This window comes from Puma concolor, chromosome B3 (assembly GCF_028749965.1).
Source record: "Puma concolor isolate L17-30 chromosome B3, mPumCon1.1.hap2, whole genome shotgun sequence".
NCBI lineage: Eukaryota > Metazoa > Chordata > Mammalia > Carnivora > Felidae > Puma > Puma concolor.
Window position 1 is genome coordinate 140,569,257 of NC_141672.1, and position 25,527 is coordinate 140,594,783.

The 25,527-nt window shown below is 39.0% G+C and overlaps 1 protein-coding gene across 2 annotated transcripts in view; it reads left to right on the forward strand.

Annotated features, from left to right (window-relative positions):
- The window catches only part of AGBL1 (AGBL carboxypeptidase 1), an 862,602-nt gene that overhangs the window by 384,482 nt on the left and 452,593 nt on the right, over positions 1 to 25,527 (forward strand). For both annotated transcript variants that reach the window (XM_086711500.1, XM_025918486.2), the window contains exon 19: positions 20,469 to 20,598. In XM_086711500.1, the coding sequence (XP_086567626.1) occupies positions 20,469 to 20,598 (130 nt within the window). The remainder of the gene's footprint in view (positions 1 to 20,468; positions 20,599 to 25,527) is intronic.

Genomic DNA, 25,527 nt, shown 5'->3' on the forward strand with positions numbered 1-25,527 from the left:
ATATACCTAGGAGTGGAACTACTGGGTCACATGGGTACTCTGTCTTTGTTATTTTAAGACATTGCAAAAGTACTCCAAAATAGCTGCACCATTTTGTATTCCACTAGAATGTGTAAGAGTTTCAATGTATCCACATTCTGTAACATTTTCTGTTTTATTTTTAGCCATTCTAGTTGGTGTGAAATGATATGGTGGTTTTGTTGTGTATTTACATAATGACTAATGATTTTGACTATTTTTCCCTGTGCTTATTGGTCATTTATATGTCTTTTTGGAGAAACGCCTATTCAAATAATTTGTCCAGATTTTAATTGGGTTATTTGTCTTATGATATATGTGATTTATAATTGTTTTCTCCCATTCTGTGGGTTGTCTTTCACTTCCTTGATGGTGTCCTTTGATGCCCAAGAGTTTTTAACTTTGATGAAATCTAATTATCTACTATTTTCTTTTGTCACTTTTGCTTTTGGTGCCATATCTATGAAACCATTGCTTAGTCTAAGGTCACAAAGATGTAATCCTGTGTTTCTTTCTAGGGATTTTATAATTTCAGTCCTAATATTTACGGCTATGATTTATTCAGTTAATTTTTGTGTATGATTTGAGGTAAAGGTCCAAATTTATTCTTTTACATGTGGGTGTTCAGTTTTCCTTGCACTATTCTTTCCTTATTCAATTGTCTTGACACCCTTGTTATAAATCAACTGACCAAAAATGTAGGTTTATCTCTGGACCCTCAGTTCTGTTTCCATTCTGCTATATGCCTGTCTTTATGCCAGTTCCATACTATCTCAATAACTGCATCTTTGTAGAAGATTTTAAAATTGGACAATATGAGTTCTTCAACTTTGGTCTTCTTTTTCAAGATTGTTTATTCTATTCTTTGTCCCATGTATTGCCATATAAATATTAAGATCAGGTTGTCAAATTTTGAAAAAAAAAAAAACCACTGAAATTTTGATAGAGATGGTGTTGAATTTTTGGGTCAATCTGGGAAGTACCACCATTTTAACAAATTAAGTCTTCAAATTTATGAACAGGGATATCTTTCCATTTATTTAGTGTCCTTTAATTTCAATACTTTTTTGTAGTTTTAAGTGTACAAGTCTTGCATTTCCTAGGTTACACTGATTCCTAAGTATTTCTGCTTTTTGATGCTATTATAAATGGAATTATTTTTTAATTTTATTTTCAGGCTGTTCATTGCTAATATACGGAAACATAGTTGATGTTTGCATTTTGATTTTGCATTCTGCATTCTTGCTAAATATATTTATTAGCTTTAATTTTTTTTGTAGATTCTTGAGAATTTTCTATATACGACATTATGACACCTGCCAATCAGGATAGTTTTAATTCTTGCTTTCCACTATGATGCTTTTTATTTCATTTTCTTGCTTAATTCTTTCTGACTAGAATTGCCAGTATGATGTTTGAGGGCATGTGGTGAGAGCAAACATTCTTGATTTATTCCATTTCTTAGGGAAAAGCTTTCAACCTTTCCCCATGAAGTATAATGACAGCTGTGGGTTTGTCACAGATAACCCTTGTTAGGTTGAAGAATTTCCTTTCTATTCTTAGTTTATTTCTTAGTCTTTTCTATCATGAAAAGGTATTGGATTTTGTAAAATGTGTGTTTTTGTCCTTTATTAATATGATGTATTACATTGATTGATTTTCAACATGCATTGATTTTCATGTTGAACAAACTTTCCAAATCTAGAATAAATCCCACTTGCTTGTGAACAACATGTATAATCATTTTTATATATTGTTGAATTTGGTTTGACAGTTATTTTGTGGAGGATATTTCGATCTACATTTATAGAGGATATTGATCTTCAGTTCTCTTTTCTGTGATATCTTTGGTTTTGGTATCAGGGTAATACCAGATTTCTAGAAGGAGTTGGGAAGTGTTTTTTCTTCTCTTATGTTTTGAAAGAGTTTGTGAAAAATTGATTTTAATCTTTAAAAAGTTGAGTAGCATTTAGCAGTGAAGCCATATGATCCTGGGCTTTATTTTCCGGAAACATTTTTTTACTATTAATTAAATTTCTTCATTTATTACTGTTATGTTCAGATTCTCTATTTCTCTTTGAATCTGATTAGGTAGGTTGTGTCTTTCTCATATATCCATTTCCTTTAGATTTTCTAATTTGTTGGTGTAGAGTTGTTAATGGTATTTTCTTTTAAACCTTTTAACATCTATCAGGTTAATAATAATGTTCTCTTATTCCTTATTTTAAAATCTACATCTTTTCTCTTTTTTGTCAGTTTAGCTTAAAGTTTATACATTTTCCAAGAACCAATTTTTACTTCATTGAGTTCTCTATTGTTTCCTAGTCTTTGTCTCATTGACTACTGTTTTAATTTTTATTTTTTCCTTCCTTCTGCTTGGTTTGGGTTTAATTCCGCTTTTTTTCTAGTTTCTTCAAATGGAAGTTAGATTATTGATTTGAGGTCTTTCTCCTTTTTTAATATAGGCACTTGTAACTATATATTTACCTCTAAGCAGCTTTTGCTTTGTCTCATGCTTTTGATACATTGTGCTTTCTATGCATTGTTCTCAGATTTTTTCTAATTTCCCTTGTGATTTCTGCTTTGACCCATTGATTATTTAGTAGTGTGTTGTTTAATTTCCACACATTTGTGAATTTCTCTAGCTTCTCTTCCTTATTGATTTCTAATTTCATTTGCTTTGGGTCACAGAACATACCTTGTATTATTTAAATCTTTTACATTTATAATACTTTTAGTTAGTGGGAGTTAGGGGTAACATAAGTCTCTAAGGAATTTGAAAGCAAAGTTTCCAGGATCTTGAGGGGCTAGCTGCTGTTGTTAAGATAAGGTTGCTTTATGGCCTATCATGTGACCCATCTTGAAGTGCACTCCATGTGCACTGGGGAAGAATGTACATTTTGCTGTTGTGGGACCAAGTGTTCAATAGTTGTGTTAGTCTAATTGGTTTATAGTGTTAGGCAAGCCTTATCTTTTCTTGTTTATCTTCTGTAGAGTTGTGCTATTAATTACTGAAAGGGAGGAATTGAAATCTCCAACTGTTATGGCTGAGTTGTCCTATTTCTCACGTTGTTTCTGGCAGTTTCTACTTCATATATTGTGATACTCTGCTAGTGGTACATATATGTTAGCAGTTGTTATATCTTCTTGATGAATCGAGTCTTTACAATTTCAATTTTTTTTAACGTTTATTTATTTTTCAGACAGAGAGAGACAGAGCATGAACGGGGAAGGGGCAGAGAGAGAGGGAGACACAGAATCGGAAGCAGGCTCCAGGCTCTGAACCATCAGCCCAGAGCCCTATGCGGGGCTCGAACTCACGGACTGTGAGATCGTGACCTGAGCTGAAGTCGGACGCTTAACCGACTGAGTCACCCAGGCGCCCCAGAGTCTTTACAATTTCATAATAACCTTTTTTTTTTCCCTCTTTGAACTGGTTTTGACTTAATATCTATTTTGTCTGACAGTAGTATAACCACTCAGGATCTCTTATAATTGCTGTTTGTATGGTATATTTTTTAACATCCTTTTACTTTTAATCCATTGTGCCTTTGAATATAAAGTATATATCTTACTGACAGCTTATATAGCTCTAACACTTATTTTTTAAAACGTCCATTCTGTTCATCTCTATCTTTAGATTGAATGATTTAATCAATCCATGTTTAATGTAATTAATGATCAGGGAGGATATATTTCTGCCATTTTGATATTTGTTTCCTATATTTCTGTGTCTTTTTTGTTGTCCTCTCATTCCTGCCACATTTTGTGTTCCACAAATATTATCTAGTATGATACTAGTATGATACTTAAACTAATCTGTCATTGTTTTTATAATTTTTAAAAATTCTTTTCTAAGAATTTTCCCTGGATATTATAATTAATATGCTCATTTATAACAATTTAGTTCAGATTAATACAAACTTAATTACAATAACATACAAAAATGTGTTCTTATATAGCTTCATTTCCTCTTCCTTTGTGCTATCATACAGATCACATCTTTATACGTTGTATGCTCATCAACACAGTTCACAACTATTACTTATGCAGTTGATTTTTAAATAAGATAGGAGAAAAAAGTTACAATAAAAATACATTCATACTGTCTTTTATATTTACCTTCATCGTTACCTTTATCAGTGCTTTTATTTTTTTCACGCATATTCTCATTACTATCTAATCTGCTTTCATTTTAGCCTGAAAGTCTTCCTTTAGAAGTTTTTGTAGGACAGATCAGTTAGCAATGAATTCTCTGTTTTTGTTTATCTGGAATTTTCTTAATTTCTCCTTCAATTTTTCAGTTTATTTATTTATTTTGACAAAGAGGGACAGAGAGCAAGCAGGGGAAGGGCAGAGAAAGAGGGAGAGAGAGAGAATTCCAAGCAGGCTCAGCACTTGTCAGCATGACACAGGCCCAAACTCAGGAACCTTGAGATCATGACCTGAGCCAAAATCAAGAGTCTGCACACTTAACTGACTGAGCCACCTGTCACCCCCTCTCCTTCATTTTCTAAAGGATTGTTTTGCTAGACATGATTCTTGGGTGGCAGTCTTATTCTTTCAGTACTTTGAGTGTGTTATCTTATGGCCTTCTTGTCTCCAGTGTTTCTGATGAGAAATCAGTTTTTAATCTCATTGTGGATCTCTCATATAGGATTGGTTACTTCTCTATTATTTGTTTGTTTGTTTGTTTCTTTCTTTCTTTCTTTCTTTCTTTCTTTCTTTCTTTCTTTCATTCTTTCTTTCATCTTGTAATGTTTTGGTTATGAGGTATCTAGTTGCACACTTTGAGTTATCTATCCTGGGGTTTGATGACTTTCTTGGATGTGTGGACTAATGCTTTCCATTAAATTTAGGAAGTTTTGGGTCATTATTTATTCAACTATTCTTTCTGTTTCTTTGTCTTTCTCTTTCTTCTCTTTCGGGGACTCCCATTAAGTGCATGTTGGTGTACTTGGGAGTGCCCTAATGGTGTCTGAGACTGTTCATTAATTTTTTTTTTTCCTTTCTGTTCCTGAGACTGAATAATCTCAATTGCATGAATTTTCAAATTCATTGGATATTTCTTTTGTCTGCTCAGATCTTCTGTTGAGCACCTTTAGTGAATTTGTCATTTATAATGCTTTTTGAGTCTAAAACTTCTACTTGGTTCTTTTGTATAATTTCTATCTCTTTATTGATAATATCTTTATGGAGGCGTGATTTTCATAATTTTTATTTAGTTTTTCAGACCTGGTCTTCTTTAGTTCTTTGAATATATTTACAATCCTGATTTAAATCTTTGTCAGTAAGTCCAATATCTGGGCTTCTACATGGATAGTTTCTATTTACTGCATATATATATATATATATATATATATATATATATATATATATGTATATAAATGGCATGTCTCATAATTTTTTGGCTGAAAGCTAGAAGTTTTCAATAGCATAATGTTGCAATTCTATAAACTAGGTCCTTTCTCTCTACTGGGGTTTGTTGTTTGTTTAATAACTTTGTTAAACTAAATCTATAAAGTCTATAATGTTTGTCATGTGTGACCACTGAAGCTTCTACTTGGCTAGCTTCATGATAAATTTAATTATTAGGTAGTGATTTTGTTAGGTGCCTTGAACTAATAAGTCCCATAGCCTCTCCTCAGAGCATGTGGTCCTGAGGGGGCATGCCTTCAACACCACTCGGTCTGGGCATTTGCAGCTCTGCCTTAGTCTTCACTTCCTGCTTGTGCAGAGCTTCATACTTGGTGATAGGTGAGACCCAGGGCCTTCTCAGGTCTTTTCTGGAGCATGCATATAAGCATGCACAAAGATCTAGGCATGCATACAATCCTAACCATTTATATTCCAAGCAAAGGGTGAGAGCTTTTAAAATCCCCCTATAAACATTTCTTTCCCCAGCTTTTAGTTTTAAATTTTGTAGTTAGTCCATCATTTGCCTAACTGCTCTCCACTACCTCAGATAGCTATGACCTTCAACAATTGCCTCTGCTCATTTTTTTTTTTTTTTTTTTTTTGACAAATGCCCTTGGGGAAAAAGGTTGTTTCCCCTTGGCAAGCTCTGAACTAGGTAAAATAAAGACCGGTACTTCTGATTCCTTTTGCCAATAATCAGGGAACAGAGCTAACGCGCAGGCAGTGGCTTTTCAACAAAACAACCTTATTGAGGAGTCTTGACACAACTTGTAAGACATCACTAATTAGATTTCACTAGCCATCTGCTGCACTATCCTTGTCAGAGACCAGTGAAATGTAAATTTAGAGCAGATGACAAAGTGAAAGGAGAAAACAACACCTTCCTGAGAATTGTGGTTACCCAGTCTGTATCCCGGGGAGAGGGAGGTGGGACAATAGTATCAAAGGATATCTTCTTGTCTTAGGCTAAAAGGACTGGCATTGAATGAATAAATGTGTACATTTTATTCCCCCCGCCCTTTTTTTTTGAGGTTTTTCTCACTTTGGAGGAGGAGTGAGGGAGGAGAAGAGCAGGTATTTTCTTATAGAAAATTTTCCTGTGAAACATAACGTTGACAATTATTCTCTCTGATAAAGAGATGTGAAAGTTATATTAAATATGTTTAGATTGAAGTGTATATTTTAGTTTAAAATACACAATAGATCAAAGATCACTTTTTTTTCCCCAGTCCATAAGAGCTAGCTAGGAGGATGGTTTGATTTTATATATTGCTGAGATGACTTTCTGAATAAAATAATGGAACCAGGTGACTAATGGTAAATATGTTTGATTTTATTATGGGTCTTAGTGGAAATAAGCTAAAGTATCCAGTAGTGTTGAGGGAACTAAGCCATTGAAAAGGATTGAACTTACTTCTTCATCAGGAAAAAGATAGGGATCTGAGCATTTCAGAGAGGAAACATTAATATGACATCCATACTCAGTCATACCCATTCTGAAAGTTAAATATACTCAGACCAAACAAATATGTTTCTCAAGAACTAGATAAAGGAGAATTCATTCATTTGGCCGTTCATTCATTCATTCATTCATTCATTTATTCATTCTTTTGTTCATTCATTATCTATTGATAAACTGCCTACCACGTAGCAGCAATTGTTCTTGGTGCTGAGGATACAGTGGTTGAGCAAGAACAGGGAGGGTCCGTGTCGTCACTGAACCTGTACTCTATTGGAAAGATAGAACACAAACTAAACTGCAGGTGGCTACATACTAGAGTGGCAGATAATGTTAAGTGCAATGAAGAAAAATAATATAAATAAGAGAATAGAGAGTAACAGGGTTGGGTGGGGTAAGGGGAAGATTATCTCTAATAAGATGACATTTATGCACAAATCTGAGAGAAAAAGCCCTGGATATCTGGGAAAAGAGACTGTCAGATAGATGGAACAGTAAACACATATGCCCTGAGGGTGAAGTGTGCCTGGAGCACAAAGAAATTAGTGTGGATTGAGTGAAGTGAGCCCTGGGAAGGGAGAACACAGTGAAAGGTACGAGTAGGCCTTCTAGGGTGGATATCATTCAGAATGAGATTGGAAGTCACTGGAGGGTGTTGTATGGAGTAGGCCTTCTAGGAAGTCACTGGAAGGTTTCAAGCAGAGAAATCACAAGGGTCTCAGGCTGTTTTATGCAGAATAAATGATGAGGAAAGGGGTTGGTGTGGTAAAAAATCAGAAGGTTTTGCAGCGGTGTAGGTAAGAGATGATTGTGGTTTGGGCAGGATGGTAGTGAGAGTGGTGAGTTGTAGTTGGTTTCTGTATATATTTTGAAGGCACAGCATGGGATAGTGAATGGGATTAGGGATGTGAAATAAGGAGGCATTGAAGATCGAAGGCGACTACAAGGTATTTGGTTTTGGTTAGAACAACCAAAGAAATTGGGGAGCCAGTTACTAGAATAGAGAGAAGGTTGTCCGTACTCTTTCTTGGTCTATGAAGACCAATCAATAGTTCCTTTGCCTTTTTTTTTTTAACATCCTGGAACTGAGAGAGAGAGAGAGAGAGAGAGAGAGAGAGAGAGAGAGAGAGGGAGACAGAGATTCAGATGAAGAATGTAAATGGGCTGCAGAGGACGTGGATACGATTTAAGCCAAAACAAAACCTTTTCCGCAAGAAAACGGTATGGAGTATGTCAAGGGAGAATGAGGGTAACCAAGGAGGAAAAAGAAGATACTAGAAGATTGTGTTTTGGGTAACGAAATTTCTATACTTCCTCCAGGCCACCTATTTTCAATTTGATGAAAGACCTGGGTTCAAATTCTTGCTGGAAATATGTGAGTAAGGATAGTTACAGACACCTGCTGTGCTACAGTCTCTTTGGGGAAGGAAATGGATGCTGTTTTGAGGATGAAGTGAGAAATGCAGTTTTGTTTTTCCTTTCTTATTTTAATTTTTCTCTTATGCTTTGCTTTAAGTATCAAAAAAGGAAAATTATCCTATATTGATGGTCTAATTTATCTCTAAACTTTTATATAACAAGTGGTTATTGAGAGTCATTAAATGTAGGGCATGATGGCAAGAATTGCAGCGGATTCAATAAACATACAAAATTCATTTTTCCTCCAATGATTTATAATCTAAATCTGTAGTTTACATAACTGAGAGCTCAGGACAGTATTTGATGATGATGCAAACATGATTTCCGTGAAGAATTGCTTTAAAAAAACCCAAACATTTATTGATCACGAATTATGTACTAACCGTTTTGCTAAGTGCCTTCCATGTGTTATGTTACTTAATTCTAAGAAGCAAAAGGAACACAATCCTGTAAATTAGATACTGATATTACCCTTACGTAGACACTGAGAGGCAGGATTATTTCTCATCTGATATTGAGGAGTCTTACATTTAGTGGAGTTAGTGGTAGAACTGGATTTGAACGCACAGTCTGACTTTGGTGACTAGATGCACACATTTTCACCATTTTGTTTTCCTAAGAGATTTCAGAGGCTGGAGAAATTGCTATGGATTGAAGTAGTCAAAGAAAGTCTCCTAGAAGGGGCAGGCTTGGGAACTTCTCTGAAAGATGGTCGATTAAGAAAAAGAAAGAGAAGAAAATAATCAGATTTCAGACATGGTTCCATGAGCAGTTGAGAGGATTTAATGGGTTGGCGAGCCCAAACTGTTCTGGGAACAAGGAGGAAATCTGGCTTGCCTGTTGCACTGGGGTTTTTGTTGGGTGGTAAAAGGAGGTTAGGTTGGATTAGTGAGCTGAGTGCCAGCCAAAGTGGTTCACACATCCTCTTTTTAGGTAATGGAAGACCATTGAAAGAATTTGGATATCATTTTGGAATTATATCAAATTGGGAGAGAAACGTTATGAGAGGTAGGAGATGAGAAAAACAGTGGGGAGGCCATGGCTGCAATTCAGGTAGGAGGTGATAAATCATGGACGATTTTTCTTCCTATGAATCTGTGTTTTGAAAAATAAAGCTGTTTAGCCCACCTCCTGGTCCTCCTCTCCCCTGTGTATCTCTGCATTTCTTTCTCTTTTCTTTTGAAATTCTTTTCTAGAATTATGCATTTTTAAAGAAGAAAATCACCTTGGATAGAGATCATGTGTCCTAATCTTTTTTTCTTTCCCTTTAACATGACTCTGAGCCAAGCAAAATTAAGAAACTTGCCTGAGATCGCATGGTAACAAGTGTCAAAGCCAAGACTAAAATTAAATTTGTTTTCTGACTTTCTCTTCAGCACTGTAAGTGTTATCATTCCTGTCTCCACTTTCTCCTGCCAGGACTTCAAGGAAAAGGAACTCCAGAGCTCCCAGATAATTTTCTACAGTTCTTTTACCCAGGATGGTATTGGTGACCCTATTGCTTTTAGGGGATAAGGTTAATGTTCCTAGCTACTGAAACACCCTGCAGTATCTTGATTTAGAAGAAATATATGTATGGTCATTCATTTGACCAAAATGTGTCTGTCAGATGTGCTTGGTTTTTGCCCAGGGTTCCTGGCTCCTACAACTGTGAGAATTTCTTGTGATAAGGGCTATAGGAGTGTATTTCGTTTTGCACCCCACTCAGGGGCTGGGGCTGGGGCTGGGGCTGCTTGCCAGCAGAATACACCATGAGGGCTGAAACTTTCAGTCTTCTCTCCAGACCTCAGCAGAGGGGAGAGGGGCTGGAAGTTGAATCAGCCAACAGCCAGTGACTTAGTCAATCATGACTGCATGGTGAAGCCTCCATAGAGACCCAGAAGGGTTAGCAAAGCCTCCAGGTTGGTGAACAGGTGGAGACTGGTTAGGACATGAAGCTCTACACTCTTTCTCCATACCTTACCCTATGCATCTCTTCATCTGGGTGTTAATGCGCATCCCTTATCATATCCTTGAATAAACTGGTAAACACAAGTGCTTCCTGAATTCTGTGAGCACCACTAGCAAATTAATGAACCTTGAGGAGGAGATCATTAGAATCTCCAGGCTGGAGCCAGTGGGTCGGTAGCACAGATTAGCCCAGGGCTTGTGGCTGGCAAGTGGGGTGGGGGCAGTCTTGTAGGACTCTTGTAGGACTCAACCCTCACCTTGTGGATGTGAGGCTATGTCTGGGTAGTATCAGAATTGAGGTGAATTGTCAGATACCTTGCTGGTTTTGTGTTTTGTCTGGGAGAACTCACCCGTGTTAGAATTGGGTCCAGGAACCTATAAAGACCAATGAGCAGAAATTATTTTTTTACATCTGTGTTCTTTGCCCCAAGAGACTCATCTAGATTTTATTATGTACCAGAGTTAAACACACTGACATTCTCTAGAGAAAGCAGAGAATCACCTTTCTTGTTACCTTTCCTATTTAGCAGGGAAGGGAAGAGTTGTTACTCGCTAGAGAAACCTTTTGGCTCGATGAACTCACTGGGGAGATGTAAATGCACGGTCTGCTTTCTGGTCCATAAGGATAAATGACCTTAATATAAAATAAGTGTCTGAGGGACAGAAAAAGAGAACAAGGAAAGAGCTATGAATTCTTTCCATTCAGGAAGAGAAGCTTGGGGTGTTATTTAATCCTATGGTCCACTAAAGAACCTAATTTTTGAGTTTCTTTGGGAGGCCTCAGCTATAAATTTCTTCATCAGCTCCTACATTTGAGATAAGAATGCAACTCCCACTGCAGTTTTATTTAAAAAATTTTTGGGGGGTGCCTGGGTGGCTCAGTCAGTGAAGTGGCTGACTTTGGCTCAGGTCATGATCTCATGGCTAGTGCGTTTGAGCCCCTGGGTCGGGCTCTGTGCTGACCAGTGGGTGCCTGAAGCCTGCTTTGGATTCTGTGTCTTCCTCTCTCTCTGCTCCCCCCGCCTCCTGTTCACACTCTATCGCTCTCCCTCTCTCTCAAAAATAAATAAACATTAAAATTAAAAAAACACACACACAATATTTTATTTTTCTCAGTGTTAATGGCTTTGAGCTTTACATGGAATTTTTTCATTAAAGGTTTCTCCCTAACAAGGAAAGTACAGTGACTTTTAATCCAAAGCAGACAGCAGCAGTACAGAAGCCCTTGCCAAGACAGAGATGATAGGAAAAATCAATATCCCATAATTAAATCTGTTGAATTGACAGTAAAAAAAAAAAAAAAAAAAAGACACAGGTTTAATTTAGATATTGGCTGCCCAGAGAAGAAATATTCTGACAGCAGTAAAATAGGGGTTGGGTTTCGTTTATTTCTTAGCTAATGATGGATAGCTGCCTACCACATGCTGGTCACTGTGCTGGGTTGGCGCTCAGAAATGAACAGAACAAGGTGTACATAGCATCTGCCTTCTGCTGCCACTTGATGATGATCCCTGGACTGTGTGGTCCTCGTAGGACCTGTTAACTGCTGAGTTCCTCAGGAGAAGAGTAATGTTGTGACCATAAATATTTTATGAATTAATGAACATGTTTTTCTGCAATACTTTTGTCTTTGGAATATACCTTTCCACCTTACAGTGACTTGTAAAGTAGGCAGCATCCATCAATCCTTATTTTCTTGATTGTCTTTGTCAGGAATGAGTGTTGAAGTGTCTTTCAAAGGATTTCTTTGTTCTTTTTTTAACGTTAAAGGAGATAATCATTAGTTCTTGGCTTTAAAATTTTTTCTTTTACAATTTCCCATTCTGACAACTTTTTGCCAAGATTATTAATGGATTTATAATCTCAGAAATTAAATTATTCTTACTCGTATCTGTTAAGTAATGTGGTCCAAAAGGTGATGGGGTCCAAAATGGTAGCCAGTCTGAATGGGTGACTTCAAGTGATTGTCGGCTGGGTGGTCTGAGAGCTGCTGGCACAGCCCAAGGTTTTACTGTTGACTTTTCTGTGTTTGGCTGGTTCGTCACAGAGAGTTGTTGGTCTCAAGACATAGCTTTAAAACCTCAACCTTAGTATTAACCTAGTATTAACTTAGTATTAACAGTGGGGGTGATACCTATTTTTATTGAATCAGTTGTATATGGGATTGAATGCTGTGTAGAAATGTGAATTAACTGGTTATATGTTCCTGATTTTGACAAGTGATATTGTGGGGCTCATTCTATTTGCCAAGCTGGCCCACCCCTTAATCTGGTCTGATTTCAGCTGAACATGTCCTTACCTTGTTGTCTTTTGAATTGTTCCATTGGATGTTTGAATCAGGTACTATGAAATCAGACTTGGCAAAAAAAAAAAAAAAAAAAAAAAAAAACCTAGAGAAAATGCATTTTCATCTTAACTCTATATTGGTTTTCAAATGAAAACATGTAAGAGACTAATACATCAATTGGGCAAATGGTATGGGCAGGGAGGATGGGGGTGTATCCAGACTTTTGGAGCCAGTGCTGCTCCAGGTGAGATGCTAGAGGTTCTAAAGGTCCTTCCTTCCTTCCTTCCTTCCTTCCTTCCTTCCTTCCTTCCTTCCGTTCTTTCGTTCATTCATTCTTCGAAAATTTTTTTAAAATGTTTATTTACTTTTTAGAGTGGGGGAGAGAGAGAGACAGAGCGAGAGCAGGGGAGGGGCAGAGAGAGAGGGAGACACAGAATCTGAAACAGACTCCAGGCTCTGAGCTGTCAGCACAGAGCTCGACGCAGGGCTTGAACCCACGAATCATGAGATCGTGACCTGAGCTGAAGTCAGACGCTCAACTGAGCCACCCAGGCGCCCCTATATATATATATATATATATATATATATATATATATATATATATATATATATATATTTTTTTTTTTTTTTTTTAATGTTTATTTATTTTTGAGCGAGTGTGAGCAGGAGAGGGACAGAGAGACTGGGGCAGAGGAGGATCTGAAGCAAGCTCTGTGCTGACGGCAGTGAGCCTGGTGCGGGGCTTGAACTCGCGAACCATGAGATCATGACCTGAGCTGAAGTTGGACCCTCCACCGACTGAACCACCCAGGCATCCCAAGATGCTAGAGGTTCTAAATAGCATGTGTTCTAGGCTTCTGAAAGTGTGGTGGCAACACAGTCCTTTGTAAAGTACATGGTTTCTTTGTAAGTGTTAATTTTCTTTCTTTCCTCAAGGTATAGTAGAAAACACTGTTTCTCACCCTAAATGTGCATACAGATTCCCTGGGGATCTTGTTAAGATGCAGATCCTGGGTGGGACTCAAGGTTCTGTATATCTAACAAACTCCCAGGTTGGTGGCCATACTTTGAGGAACAAGAGTATAAAGACAAGTTGGTTTAGGTTTGGACTGACCTAGGTCCAAGCGTCAATTCTGGGTAACTTACTGGATGACCAGTTTTCAAGTGCTCCTATACCTGGGCTCTGGGATGGTCAGTCCTTTAGTGACATAACATTGGATGTTGGAGGTGTTGAGGCACACCTGGTTTGGTCTCTTCTGTTCCCCTGCTCTCTAGATCATTGACTCTCTGAGCATTTTGTGTGACCAAAAAACTGCGTTGACCATGTTAGCATGGCCTTGGCCACCCTGATTGTCTGTAGCTGTACAGCAACTGTGGTCTTCAGACGAAGCTGCCATCTGTTTCCCCTTCTTCCCTCCTTTTCTCTATCCAAGCGGTGTTTATTTAGAAAGCTCTGGGTGCAGTGTCTAGCTGATAGTACCCCATGCTGTTCTGTCTTATTCCTGAAGCTTCCATGTATCTCTTTACCTTTATAAATATTCTCCTCCTGCACCCATGCTGCCTTGTGTTCCTAGGATGTGCACTGAATAGTGAAGTTGCTTGCTACATTTCAAATACACTGCTTCTCTTTAGATTTCAAAGCTTGCTGTGCCAGGGGGGACGAATATTATCAAGCCCGGCATCATTCATTCAGTCTGATGGGCCCCATCTCTCCATTTATCAGCCATGGATGGATGGGGGAATTTTTGTATCATTTTATTGTCTGACTGAAGCTTGATAGATCCTCTTTAAGGAAGTGACTCACTTTTCTTCTTTCTTTCTCTGACTTGTGATGGTTTCTTTGTTCTAGGGGTCCTGGTAGTTCAGAGTCTGCTTGTCAAGGCTTCGGTTATGTCACTCGTGTCCCAGTCTCTGGCCAGGGTCATAATCCCTGTTAATAGCAGATACATAAATACGCAATTAATGTTAAAAGAATGCAATCTGCCACTCTGGAAAGCAGTGTGGAGGTTCCTCAGAAAATTAAAAATAGACCTACCCTATGACCCAGCAATAGCACTGCTAGGAATTTATCCAAGGGACACAGGAGTACTGATGCATAGGGGCACTTGTACCCCAATGTTCATAGCAGCACTCTCAACAATAGCCAAATTATGGAAAGAGCCTAAATGTCCATCAACTGATGAATGGATAAAGAAATTGTGGTTTATATACACAATGGAGTACTACGTGGCAATGAGAAAAAATGAAATATGGCCTTTTGTAGCAACGTGGATGGAACTGGAGAGTGTGATGCTAAGTGAAATAAGCCATACAGAGAAAGACAGATACCATATGGTTTCACTCTTATGTGGATCCTGAGAAACTTAAGAGAAACCCATGGGGGAGGGGAACAAAAAAAAAAAAAAAAAAGAGGTTAGAGTGGGAGAGAGCCAAAGCATAAGAGACTGTTGAGAACTGAGAACAAACTAAGGGTTGATGGGGGGTGGGAGGGAGGAAAGGGTGGGTGATGGGTACTGAGGAGGGCACCTTTTGGGATGAGCACTGGGTGTTGTATGGAAACCAATTTGACAATAAATTTCATATATAAATAAAAAAATATATAAAAAAAAAAAAAAGAATGCAATCTGGTGACATCATTTCCCTTTAGGTTGTCTAGATTTTGAGGCTACACTTCACTTAGGGTTCTGTGCCATTGCTCTTGTTCAGTGACCTCTCAGGACTGGCGCTATTGATTCACTGTTTAATAATTTCAGCCAAGATGCTTTTGCTTGGCCATATTTTCAGGAGATCAGAGGCCTTTTTTGTATTTTATTTTTTCCAAGGGAAGAAATATGTCCTACCAAAACCCACAGGTTTAAGACTTCCTGGACACAGACTGCTAATGCCTAGAAAGAGCAGGCACATAATATGTATATGTAAAGCAGTCAGAGGTAAAAACAGGCAGGCTGGCGGGAGGGTACTGGCCTCACCTAAAAAGTTCAAAGTCAATGCGAAACAAGCCAAATTCTGGCCTGGTACCTTTGAAACACCTTTTAGAATTTGAGATCTAGCTGGAGGGGCACCAATTGCTCTGGTTTACCAGGGACTCAGGGGTTTCCTGGGATGTTGGATTTTCAAGTCTAAAACTGCAACATGCCTTGGGGCGCCTGGGAGTTTGGCTCGGCTCATGATCTCACGGCTTGTGAGTTCAAGCCCCGTGTTGGGCTTCTGTGCTGACAGCTCAGAGCCTGAAGCCTGCTTCAGATTCTGTGTCTCCCTCTCTCTCTGCCCCTCCCCTGCTCACACTCTGTCAATCTCTCTCTCAAAAAATAATAAACATTAAAAATTTTTTTTAAAAAAATAAAAGGAAGAATAGGAAAAACACAGAGGATTTTTAGTGAGACTAATTCGTGTAATAGTATATAGTTAATGCATGCCATTATACACTCATCCAACCCGTAGAATGTCCAACACCAAGAGTGAATCCTGATGTCATCTGTGGACTCTGGGTGATAATAATGAGTCAGTGTAGATTCATTGACCAGTGTAGATTCATTCATTTAACTCATTAAATGAGTCAGTGTAGATTCTGAGGGGTGAGGATGTTGGAGATAGGGGGCGCTATGCACAGGTGGAGGATATATAGGAACTCTGAACTTTCCACCCAATTTTGCTGTGAACCTAAAACTGTTTTAAAAATGAGGTCTAGGGGCGCCTGGGTGGCTCAGTCAGTTTAGTGTTTGACTTCAGCTCAGGTCATGATCTCGTGGTTTATGAGTTCAAGCCCTGCATCGGGCTCTGTGCTGACAGCTCAGAGCCTGGAGCCTGCTTCGGATTCTGTGTCTCCCTCTCTCTCTCTGCCCCTCCTCTGCTCTCTCTCTTTCTTTCTCTCCCTCTGAAAAATAAATGAACAATAAAAAAATTATTTAAAAATGAATAAAATAAAACTGTAACATTCCTGAACAAACCAGATGGTTGGTCACCCCATATCTAGCATTCTTAGTGCATAAAAGCATGACCTTAAACTAGACTGTAGTTAAACTAAAACTTAAAAAAAAAAAAGTGAAGACTAGTTGGGTCACATAGCTTCAACCTATTAAAACCAAGAAGAAGTTTGTTTGGTTTTGTTATTGTTGTTGTTGTTGTTGTTGTTTTCCCTCTGTAGGTTTGCAGTTTTCTTCTTTTTTCATTTAAAATTTAAAATATAGTTTTTTAAGTTTGCAGTTTTCTTTTTTTTTCATTTAAAATTTAATATATTTTTTTCAAGTTTGCAGTTTTCAATGGGGGAAAATGTAGCAATGTTCACCATTTTATTCTTAATAACAAAGCAGGACTTTAAACTCTATTTGGGGGCTGACCCCTTTTCAGAAATTAGAGGCACTGAATTTATTGCCAGCCAGTCATAGCTGTCCATCTGCTAATTCTCTCCACATAGAGGGAGCAGCTGTCACTTCAGAAATGCTACAGTAGATAATAAGATGGGGTGCGTTTCATCTTCAAACGCTTAAAACAAATCTCTGGGAAGAATAGCAACAGTTTCTCTGACTGCATGAATCTTTGATATTATTAACACGAAATGCCAAACGGATTTGGAGATTGGGAGCAAATGGATTTGCTTTAAAAGGAAAAGCACTCAAATTATGTGTAGTACATATTGTGATAATCTGCAATCACATAGATAGAGGAGCGTCTGAAACACTAGGCATACACAGAGATACTCTCAAAATCCTAGCCATACATAGAGCCCTGAGTACAAATACAACCATGTGGGCTTCCAAATCCACACAGCCTATGGGTACAAAGGGAATGCATCGTTGTCTCCAGCCCTGGAAAACAAAACTTACCCCAAACTAACAGCTTCTGACAGTCTTACATTGGCCCAAGTTCTTCTGCAAGTTTACAAGATTATCTAATACAATTAAATAATCTCAGGTGCTCTCCGCCAGCCCCCTGTGCACTGTTTCACAGCCCAAAGTCCAATTAGCAATTCATAGTGTTATTGCCTTGCATTTTTTCTTAAATGAATTCCTTTCTTCTTAGTCTCATTGCTTCCCCGTTTATGTTTGCTCGAATCAACGGTAATTGAAACTGACCACAGCCTCCTATTTGGGGTTCCTAGCCAAGATTATCTCTTCTGATCAACCTGAATACAGCTTCATTATTGTTCATAAGGAAAGAAAAGTAGGATGAGATGAGGAACCAATAAATATAGTGCAACACTGCTGTATATCCCTGAACATTACAGATATGGATGAAGATAGAAGTACAGATAAATATGGAGAGGTGCAAATGGATATAGGTATGGACGTGACAGATGTAGACACGGGTAGAGATTGGGTTATATAGATACTTCCCCATGGAGATATCATTTCATTTGATCCTCAAAATAATTTTCGGAAGCAGTTTAGGCATATCTATCTATCTTTATTTCTCTCTCTCTCTCTCTCTCTCTATGTGTGTATATATATGTGTGTGTGTGTGTGTGTGTGTGTGTGTGTGTGTGTGTGTATATGTGTGTGTGTATAGATATATATATATATATATATATTTTTTTTTTTTTTTTCCTATGAGGATATTGACTCTCAAAGAGACACCAAATCCCCTATCTGCTGACAGAGCTGAAATTCGAGACTGGGACTTCTTAACCCAAACCCAGGGCTTATTCTGATTGCAGCACAAACTTTACTTTTTTCTGTTTTTGGGACTTGTAATCTGGAATGACTTTTTTTGCTATGTGGTGGCCTATGAGCTTTTCCCACATAGACATTGCCTCTGTACTTGGTCTCCATGGAGCATATGGAAAAAGAGAGTTGACATGGAATTGATGGCTACTGGACACATATAATGTCTGCATTTTCATTTATACAAACAGAAATGCTTTTAAGGGGTCTTGACTGATTTCATCACTTCAGATGTTACCAACAGGAAAAACAAAAACAAAAGCAAAAACAAACCCCTAGTGTTGATGCGAATCCAGGTCAAGTCAAGGAGAGTCACAGAGCAGTTAGGGTCTTGAGGATCTGGGATATTTTACTGCAAGTACCTTGATTTGAGAAAAGAAATTCATTTAAACACAGCAAATATGCTCAGGAGCAAGTCTGGGGACACCTGCTTCTTTCTGTCACTATCAGCATGAAAGATCTCCTTCATATTTTACCTCTATCCCTGGTCGCCAGGCGGAACAGATAAGCCCTATTTCTGTATGTCATGGCTGTTAAAAAGAGGAGGGGAGAAAAAATAGCAAGAAAGGAACAAAAAAGTCAGAAAGGAAGATGAAAAAACCTACCATTTCTCAAGTCAAAATATTTTAATGGCGCGATCAGGATAAATGATTAATCTAAAGGTTTTTGGTTTCTAGTGAGCTATAAGAGGAGGCTGACAAGCAGCAGGAAACTAATATTTAAGATAATTTCAGAAACACGAAGATGAGAAAGTGGTAAAAGAAGGAGGCTGAACCTTTTTCCTTCCACCTCCAAGATTTATTGAAAATAGTGATTAAAAAAAAAAAGCACACACACAGAAAATGTATCCGGTTCTACATTTGAAATGCTAGTGCATTTATTCATTCCAAATTATTTACTGGATACCAACTCTGACACAGTTACTATATTAAGGTTTTGATGGGAAAAAACTGACTGTTCCTGCCCCCAGGAAGCTCACAGTCCAAGGAAAGAGATGTAAAGATAACTAAAGAACAGTAAAACCTCACCCAAAATGGTTTTATGAGAACTCGGGTGAAGGGGATCCCTGGATGCTATTGCACCAAATAGGAGCAGATTGGGATGTCCTGGGGATCAGAAATTTCCCTGCAGTGCTGATCGCCTGAAAGTTGCAGGAGTAGAAAGGGATGGAGCTGTGGGGAGTCCCGGCAAAGTGACAGTAGGCACAGTTGCTCAACGGGATCTGTGACCAGTTTGATGGGTGTGGAGTATGGAAAGACCAGGGCAGCAGGGGATCTGGGCTGGGGGTGGGGAAAGGCTGATGAGGATGCTGTATTGCTTCCCCTCAATTCCTGGCATCTCTCTTGTTAGCTCTCTTGAGTAAGGAGCATCTTAGCAGGACTGCCGGGGGCTTCCCCTGAGCCTGGGGGTCTCTTGTTCATCTCTGGGAGTCTCTTTTAGGATGATCTTACCTCACAGCTCAGATTCTTAGTTTTCTTTCCTCTGAATTGCAGGCAGCACTATCTTAACCAGCTGTGTCAACTTTGTAAAGTAACGTGATACTTTCAAATGTGGACGTCTCCATTTCCCAAATGAGACGATGGATGATTCTGAGCTCATTTCTAGCGCCAGCATCCCATGATGATGTCTTTGAAAAAGATACTCTGGCTCTCTGGGTAAATGTCAAGCATTCTGTGTCATTTGTATGGATAGGGAGGAAGCACAGTGATAGGAGAAAGAGCCTTATGCTTTTTTTAGAGGCAAATAGACCTGGATGTAAAGCCTAGCTGTTAGTTTTGTGATCTTGGGTCATTTATGTAATCATTTCTAAGCTTCAGTCTCTTCATTGGGATGGAATAATATCTACCTGGCAGAGTTATTGGGCCAGCTGGAAATATCGTATATAACACACCCTGCATGACAGATTGAGCTCAACTTAATTATTTGTAGAATTGAAGGTCCCAGAGCCTCGAGAAATTTATCGAATTCATTCTCTGTGGGGAACTACATTTCCCCAATTTCGCCCTAAAACTGTGATAACCCAATATTAAGTCAAAAAGTCAAATATGGCTTCCAGTTCTTTCCGGGACTGTGAATAATCACAACACTTTGGGAGCTTAAATGACAGATCTGCAGATTTCTGGACATCTGCAATTGATGCCAATTGGACAGAAGTCAGAAGGACATTGGATTCATTAGTTTGTTTGTCTTGTCGAGCTTTATTTTCTCAAGTTATTTTCTTCTCAATGAGTATTTATTTGCTTGTTTATTCCTGCAGTCACAGATGCTCACTGAAAGGGGAGGATTTGAACAGACAATGGCTCTCTCCCAGTGCCCATCTCCAGCCAACAATCTACCATGCCAAAGGACTCCTGTACTACCTGAGCAGTATTGGCCGAAGTCCCAGGGTGAGTCACTTCCTTGTGCCTCTACACTCTTGGCTGGTTCCTTCCATCTTTCAGGAGGCAACTTGCTTTCTGTCAAGGAAGGAAACCCAGATACCAGCCAAAGACCTGGGTGTGATAAGCTTTAAAGAGGGATGTATTCATTTCCTAGGGCTGCCATAACAAAGTACCACAGACTGGGCGGCTTAGAACAACAGAAACACAGTCTCTCAGTTTTCTGGAAGCTAGACATCTAAGATCAAGGTGTCAGCAGGTCATGATATCCTGAAGGCTCTAGAAAAAAACCCTCCATGGCCCATTCCTGGCTTGCACTGATTGCCAGGAACCCCAAATGTGGCTGGTGGCAGCTGATCTATCTCGAATTTCTGTCTCTGTCTTCATATGGCCATCTTCTTTCTGTGTGTGTCTGTGTACAGAGTTCCCTCTTCTCCTAAGGACAGCAGTCACTGGGTTAAGGTGACCTAATTAGAGACCACCATAATAAGTATGACCTGACTACATCTGCGAAGAACTGTCTCCAAATAGGGTCACATTCATAGGTACCGAGAATTTGAGGGAGAAGACACAATTTAACCCATCATAGGGGCAAACCATTGGCTCAAACCATACCCGTTGATGAAAGCTGTGCAAAAATTGCACTTTAACCCATTTTTCTGTTTTTTCAGTTATTGGCCAAGAGAGAATATTATTTATCTATTAAGTAGTGATTGAAAGAAATCCTCTAGTTGCTAATATTCATGTTTACCTAGTATATATTCAATTCCAAAGATGATTCTGGCGCTATTCCAGGTACTTTTATACACAGGCTTTACTCCCAAGCTTATAGCAACTGCAAAATTGAAGGAAAACAGATGATAGACAGTCTGGCCCCCGACTTACTGATGGTTCCACTTACCATTTTTTTTTTACTTTACGATGCTGTGAAAGTGATTCACATTCAGTAGGAAGCATACTTCAAAGTTTGAATTTTGATCCTCTCCCAGGCACCTCTTTGTGTTGCTGGGCTGTGGCAGCAAGGTGCAGCTTCCAGCCTTTCAAACGATTTGGAGGATAAACAACCCATACACATACCAGAATTCTGTACCCATACAACCATTCTGGTTTTCACTTTCAGCATGGTGTTCAATATAATTACATCAGGTAGTCAACGCTTTATTATAAAAAAGGCCTCGTGTTAGATGATTTCGCCCAACGGTAGGCTAAAGTAAGGGTTCTGAGCACATACATGCAAGATAGGTGAGGCGAAGCTACAATGTTCCTAGGTTAGATGTATTAAATGCATTTTCAGTGTGTGATATTTTCAGTTTATGATAGGTTTAATAGGTTGCAATCTCATCATAAATTGATGAAGATCTTTATTAGAGACAAGAGGCCTAGGCCCAAGATTAATGAAGGAGGCAATGGTACACAAGTAACTGTAGGAAAATAATCATTTATTGACTACAAACTGTGAACATACTCTCTGCAAAAGCATGGAGGGGCATATGTCCAAATTTAGAGTGCTTACCTAACGTAAGGAACTTTTAAAATAGCGTGGATAAGCTAACAGATGGGTAAAGCAATCACCTCTACCATTAACCACTTTCTGAACATATACTATGTGATAAAAACAGTGGCACATTGGGGCACCTGGGTGGCTCAGTTGGTTGAGCATCTGACTCTTGATTTTGGCTCAGGTCATGATACCAGGGTCATGGGATCGAGGCTTGTATCAGTCTCCATATTCTCTCTCTCTTTCCCTCTGCCCCTCTCCCCAAAATACAAAAATGAAAACAGTGGTTCATTCAGTAAATATCTATTGAAATAATAGATGAATATCTAGTATAGAGTCTTACTGATATCTCAAAAAAATTAAGGGGTCAAGTGATTTCCCTGAGGTCACCAGGAGGTATATAGCAGAGTTGGCATTTGGTTCTGACCTGTTTTCCACCCTGCAACTCAATCTCTTTTTATCACTTACTCTTTGAGAGAGAGGGTGTCCCCAAGACTATCCTCAGGTTCACTGATTCCCTAGAAGGACAAACAGAACTCAGAATTTCTGTCATGCTCATAACTGTAGTTTATTACAGTGAGAGGATACAGATTAAAATCAGCAAAGGTAAAAGGTACATAGGGCAGAATCCAGGAGACAGGTGTGGATTTTCAGGTGTGTCTGCTCCCAGTAGAGTTGTATGGACAGTGCTACATTGTCCAGCAGTGGTGTGTGATAACAGGGATAGTATGCCAACCAGGGAAGCTCATCTGAACTTTGATGACCAGGGTTTTATTGAAGCTCAATTATAGCCATGGTGCCCCAGATGTCTGATCTTAGTTACTCAGTCTCCTGTCCCTTTAGAAGTCAAACTGACACTTAATGGTCCAAGACTACCACCAGAGGTCACATTGTCAGCATCAATCATCTGGCATGACCCAAGGCCCAGGTAAAGAAAGACACTCTTAACTAGCAGACTATTCCAAGAATGCCAAGGTGATCTACCAGGAGCCAACCAAGAGCCAGACCTTTCTTTGGAATGTGTAGCGTTTAAACACTTCACACTTAGCGAGTCACTACTTTACTGCAAAGAGAATAAAGCATGTCCTTTTCCCTTAAGAATCCTTGTTCTACACTGGTCAAAATGTGTGATATTTTCATGCTAACCCCCCATGCTCCCCATCTAAGGAAACACTTGTACCTCTGTTGTCTTCCCTCTCGAAGCAAGTTCATGGCCTGTACAGCAGAATGCCAATCTTATGAACAAGGCCTGGAAACAGTGTATTCTTTGAGAAAGAAGCCTTAGCCTCTGTGAGAAGAGACAGAGACTTACAGGGAAAGAGGTCCTTACCTGATTCACAGTTAAATATACACGCATTCAACCCATAGCAAACAGGATTCCTCTCTACTCTGACAACCTCTAATTGAAGAGCAGAACATTTATTTTACAGCATGACAGGTGAATGCCTTGTTTTAAAATATAAATAAACATTAATTAACTGTAAACACGACAGCCACAGACTTGTTTCCTGCTGGGACCATCTGAGAGGTGGGTGAGAAACAGCTGAGTACTAAATGCTATTCACAGTATTACAAAACTCTCTAGGGCTCAGCATCACCTTTTAGTTACCCGTGAGGCTGTATTTAACCAGCTTCCTGCTGATAGCACAAGCACCGACACTCGTCTGTACTCGGGTCTGTCCTATACGGAGAAGATTTTCATGGTGTCCAGATTGACTCTTGGGCTACATGGTTATAGATTAACTGTGACCCTGTCCAACCTCTAGCTCCTATAAAAATATTTACTGAAGCATCAGGAAGCCACTTTCTCGTGGCTAGGAGATTTAACCAGTTCTAGATGGTACTTAGGCATTTGCCTATTGGTGAATAGAATAATATGAACTCCCAGAACCAATGAGAATGTGAGATCGTGAGAGAAAGCAGTATCCTGATACTGCTGAGGGTTGCTAAAAACCAGACAGGCAATATGACAGCATTTACATACAGTTTCATCCTTCCATCCATCCATCCATCCATCCATCCATCCATCCATTCACCCACCCATCCATCCACCTATCCATCTATCTATCTATCTATCTATCTATCTATCCATCCACCTACCCATCCACCCATCTATCCACTCATCCATCTGTCATCCATCAATCCATCCATCCATCCATCCATCCATCCACCCATCCATCCACCTATCCATCCATCCAACCACCCATGCATCCATCCATCCATTCACCCACCCATCCATCCACCTATCCATCTATCTATCTATCTATCTATCCATCCACCTACCCATCCACCTACCTATCCACCCATCTATCCACTCATCCATCCGTCATCCATCCATCCATCCATCCATCCATCCATCCACTCATCCATCTGGGCATTCATCCATGTGCCCATTCCTTTACATCATGTGTGTAATCACTGGAAAGGAAAGGGATGACCCCACCCCCCTTTTTATGAAGAGTCTATAGTTTACTTTATTAGAAAGTGCAGTCAGGTCTGCAAAGACACCAAGGTAGTACAAAATGGTAAAAACTGCAGCAAAAGTTCATATGAGTTGTAGGAACACAAATGAGGGATTGCATCATTTTCCCTCAAGGTTATGGAAAAACTGGAGACTAGAGATGCCACTTAAACTGGGCTTAAAATATTAGTAAGGGTTTTGCTTGGTTTTTATTACAGTAAGGTAGAAAAGTATTCTTTCCTCAGAGGGTCTAAGGCCTGCCTGTGATCTCTTAGATCTTGTGCCTTGTGAAATTGGTGTTCTGTCAAGTTTTCAATACTTGGGATCACTGCATGGGGAAAAGGAAAGGAAGCTTCTCATTAACCAGTGGCATAGATTCATCTGATAGCCCACAGATATTATAGTCTCTTTCCTATTTTCTTGAGCCTTTATTTTCTGTCTCTAATTTATGAGAGGGTCACGAATTCCCTTCCAGATGTTGGATTCAAAGCCCAGACACAGTAAATATAGATATACTCACACATTGTAATACTATTCCGAGAAAAAAATACAATAATAAACTGAAATTTGCAACAACATGGATGAATTTCAGAAGTATGTTGAGTGACATAGGCTAGACACTAAAAAGTACATGCTCTATGTCTCTACTTAGGTAAAGTTCAAGATCGAAGAATCAGAACATTGATTGCCTCTGTAAAGGGATTCAATAATAGGGGCCAGGAGGGAACTATTGAGGTTAGTAGAAATGTTCTGTATCTCCATTAGAGTCACTTACACCAAAACCCATTGATTAAAGACTCATTCGAGGTCTATGCATGTCACTCTAGGTACATATTTACCTAAATACAAAAAATTAAAGATAAATAAATCAAAGCATAGTCACAGGGACTTTGAAATGCAACCAGGAAGCAAAGGGTCCTGCTTATAATGAGACTGACCAGCACACAGGCATGCAATTCAAGCCAAGGAAGAGCACACA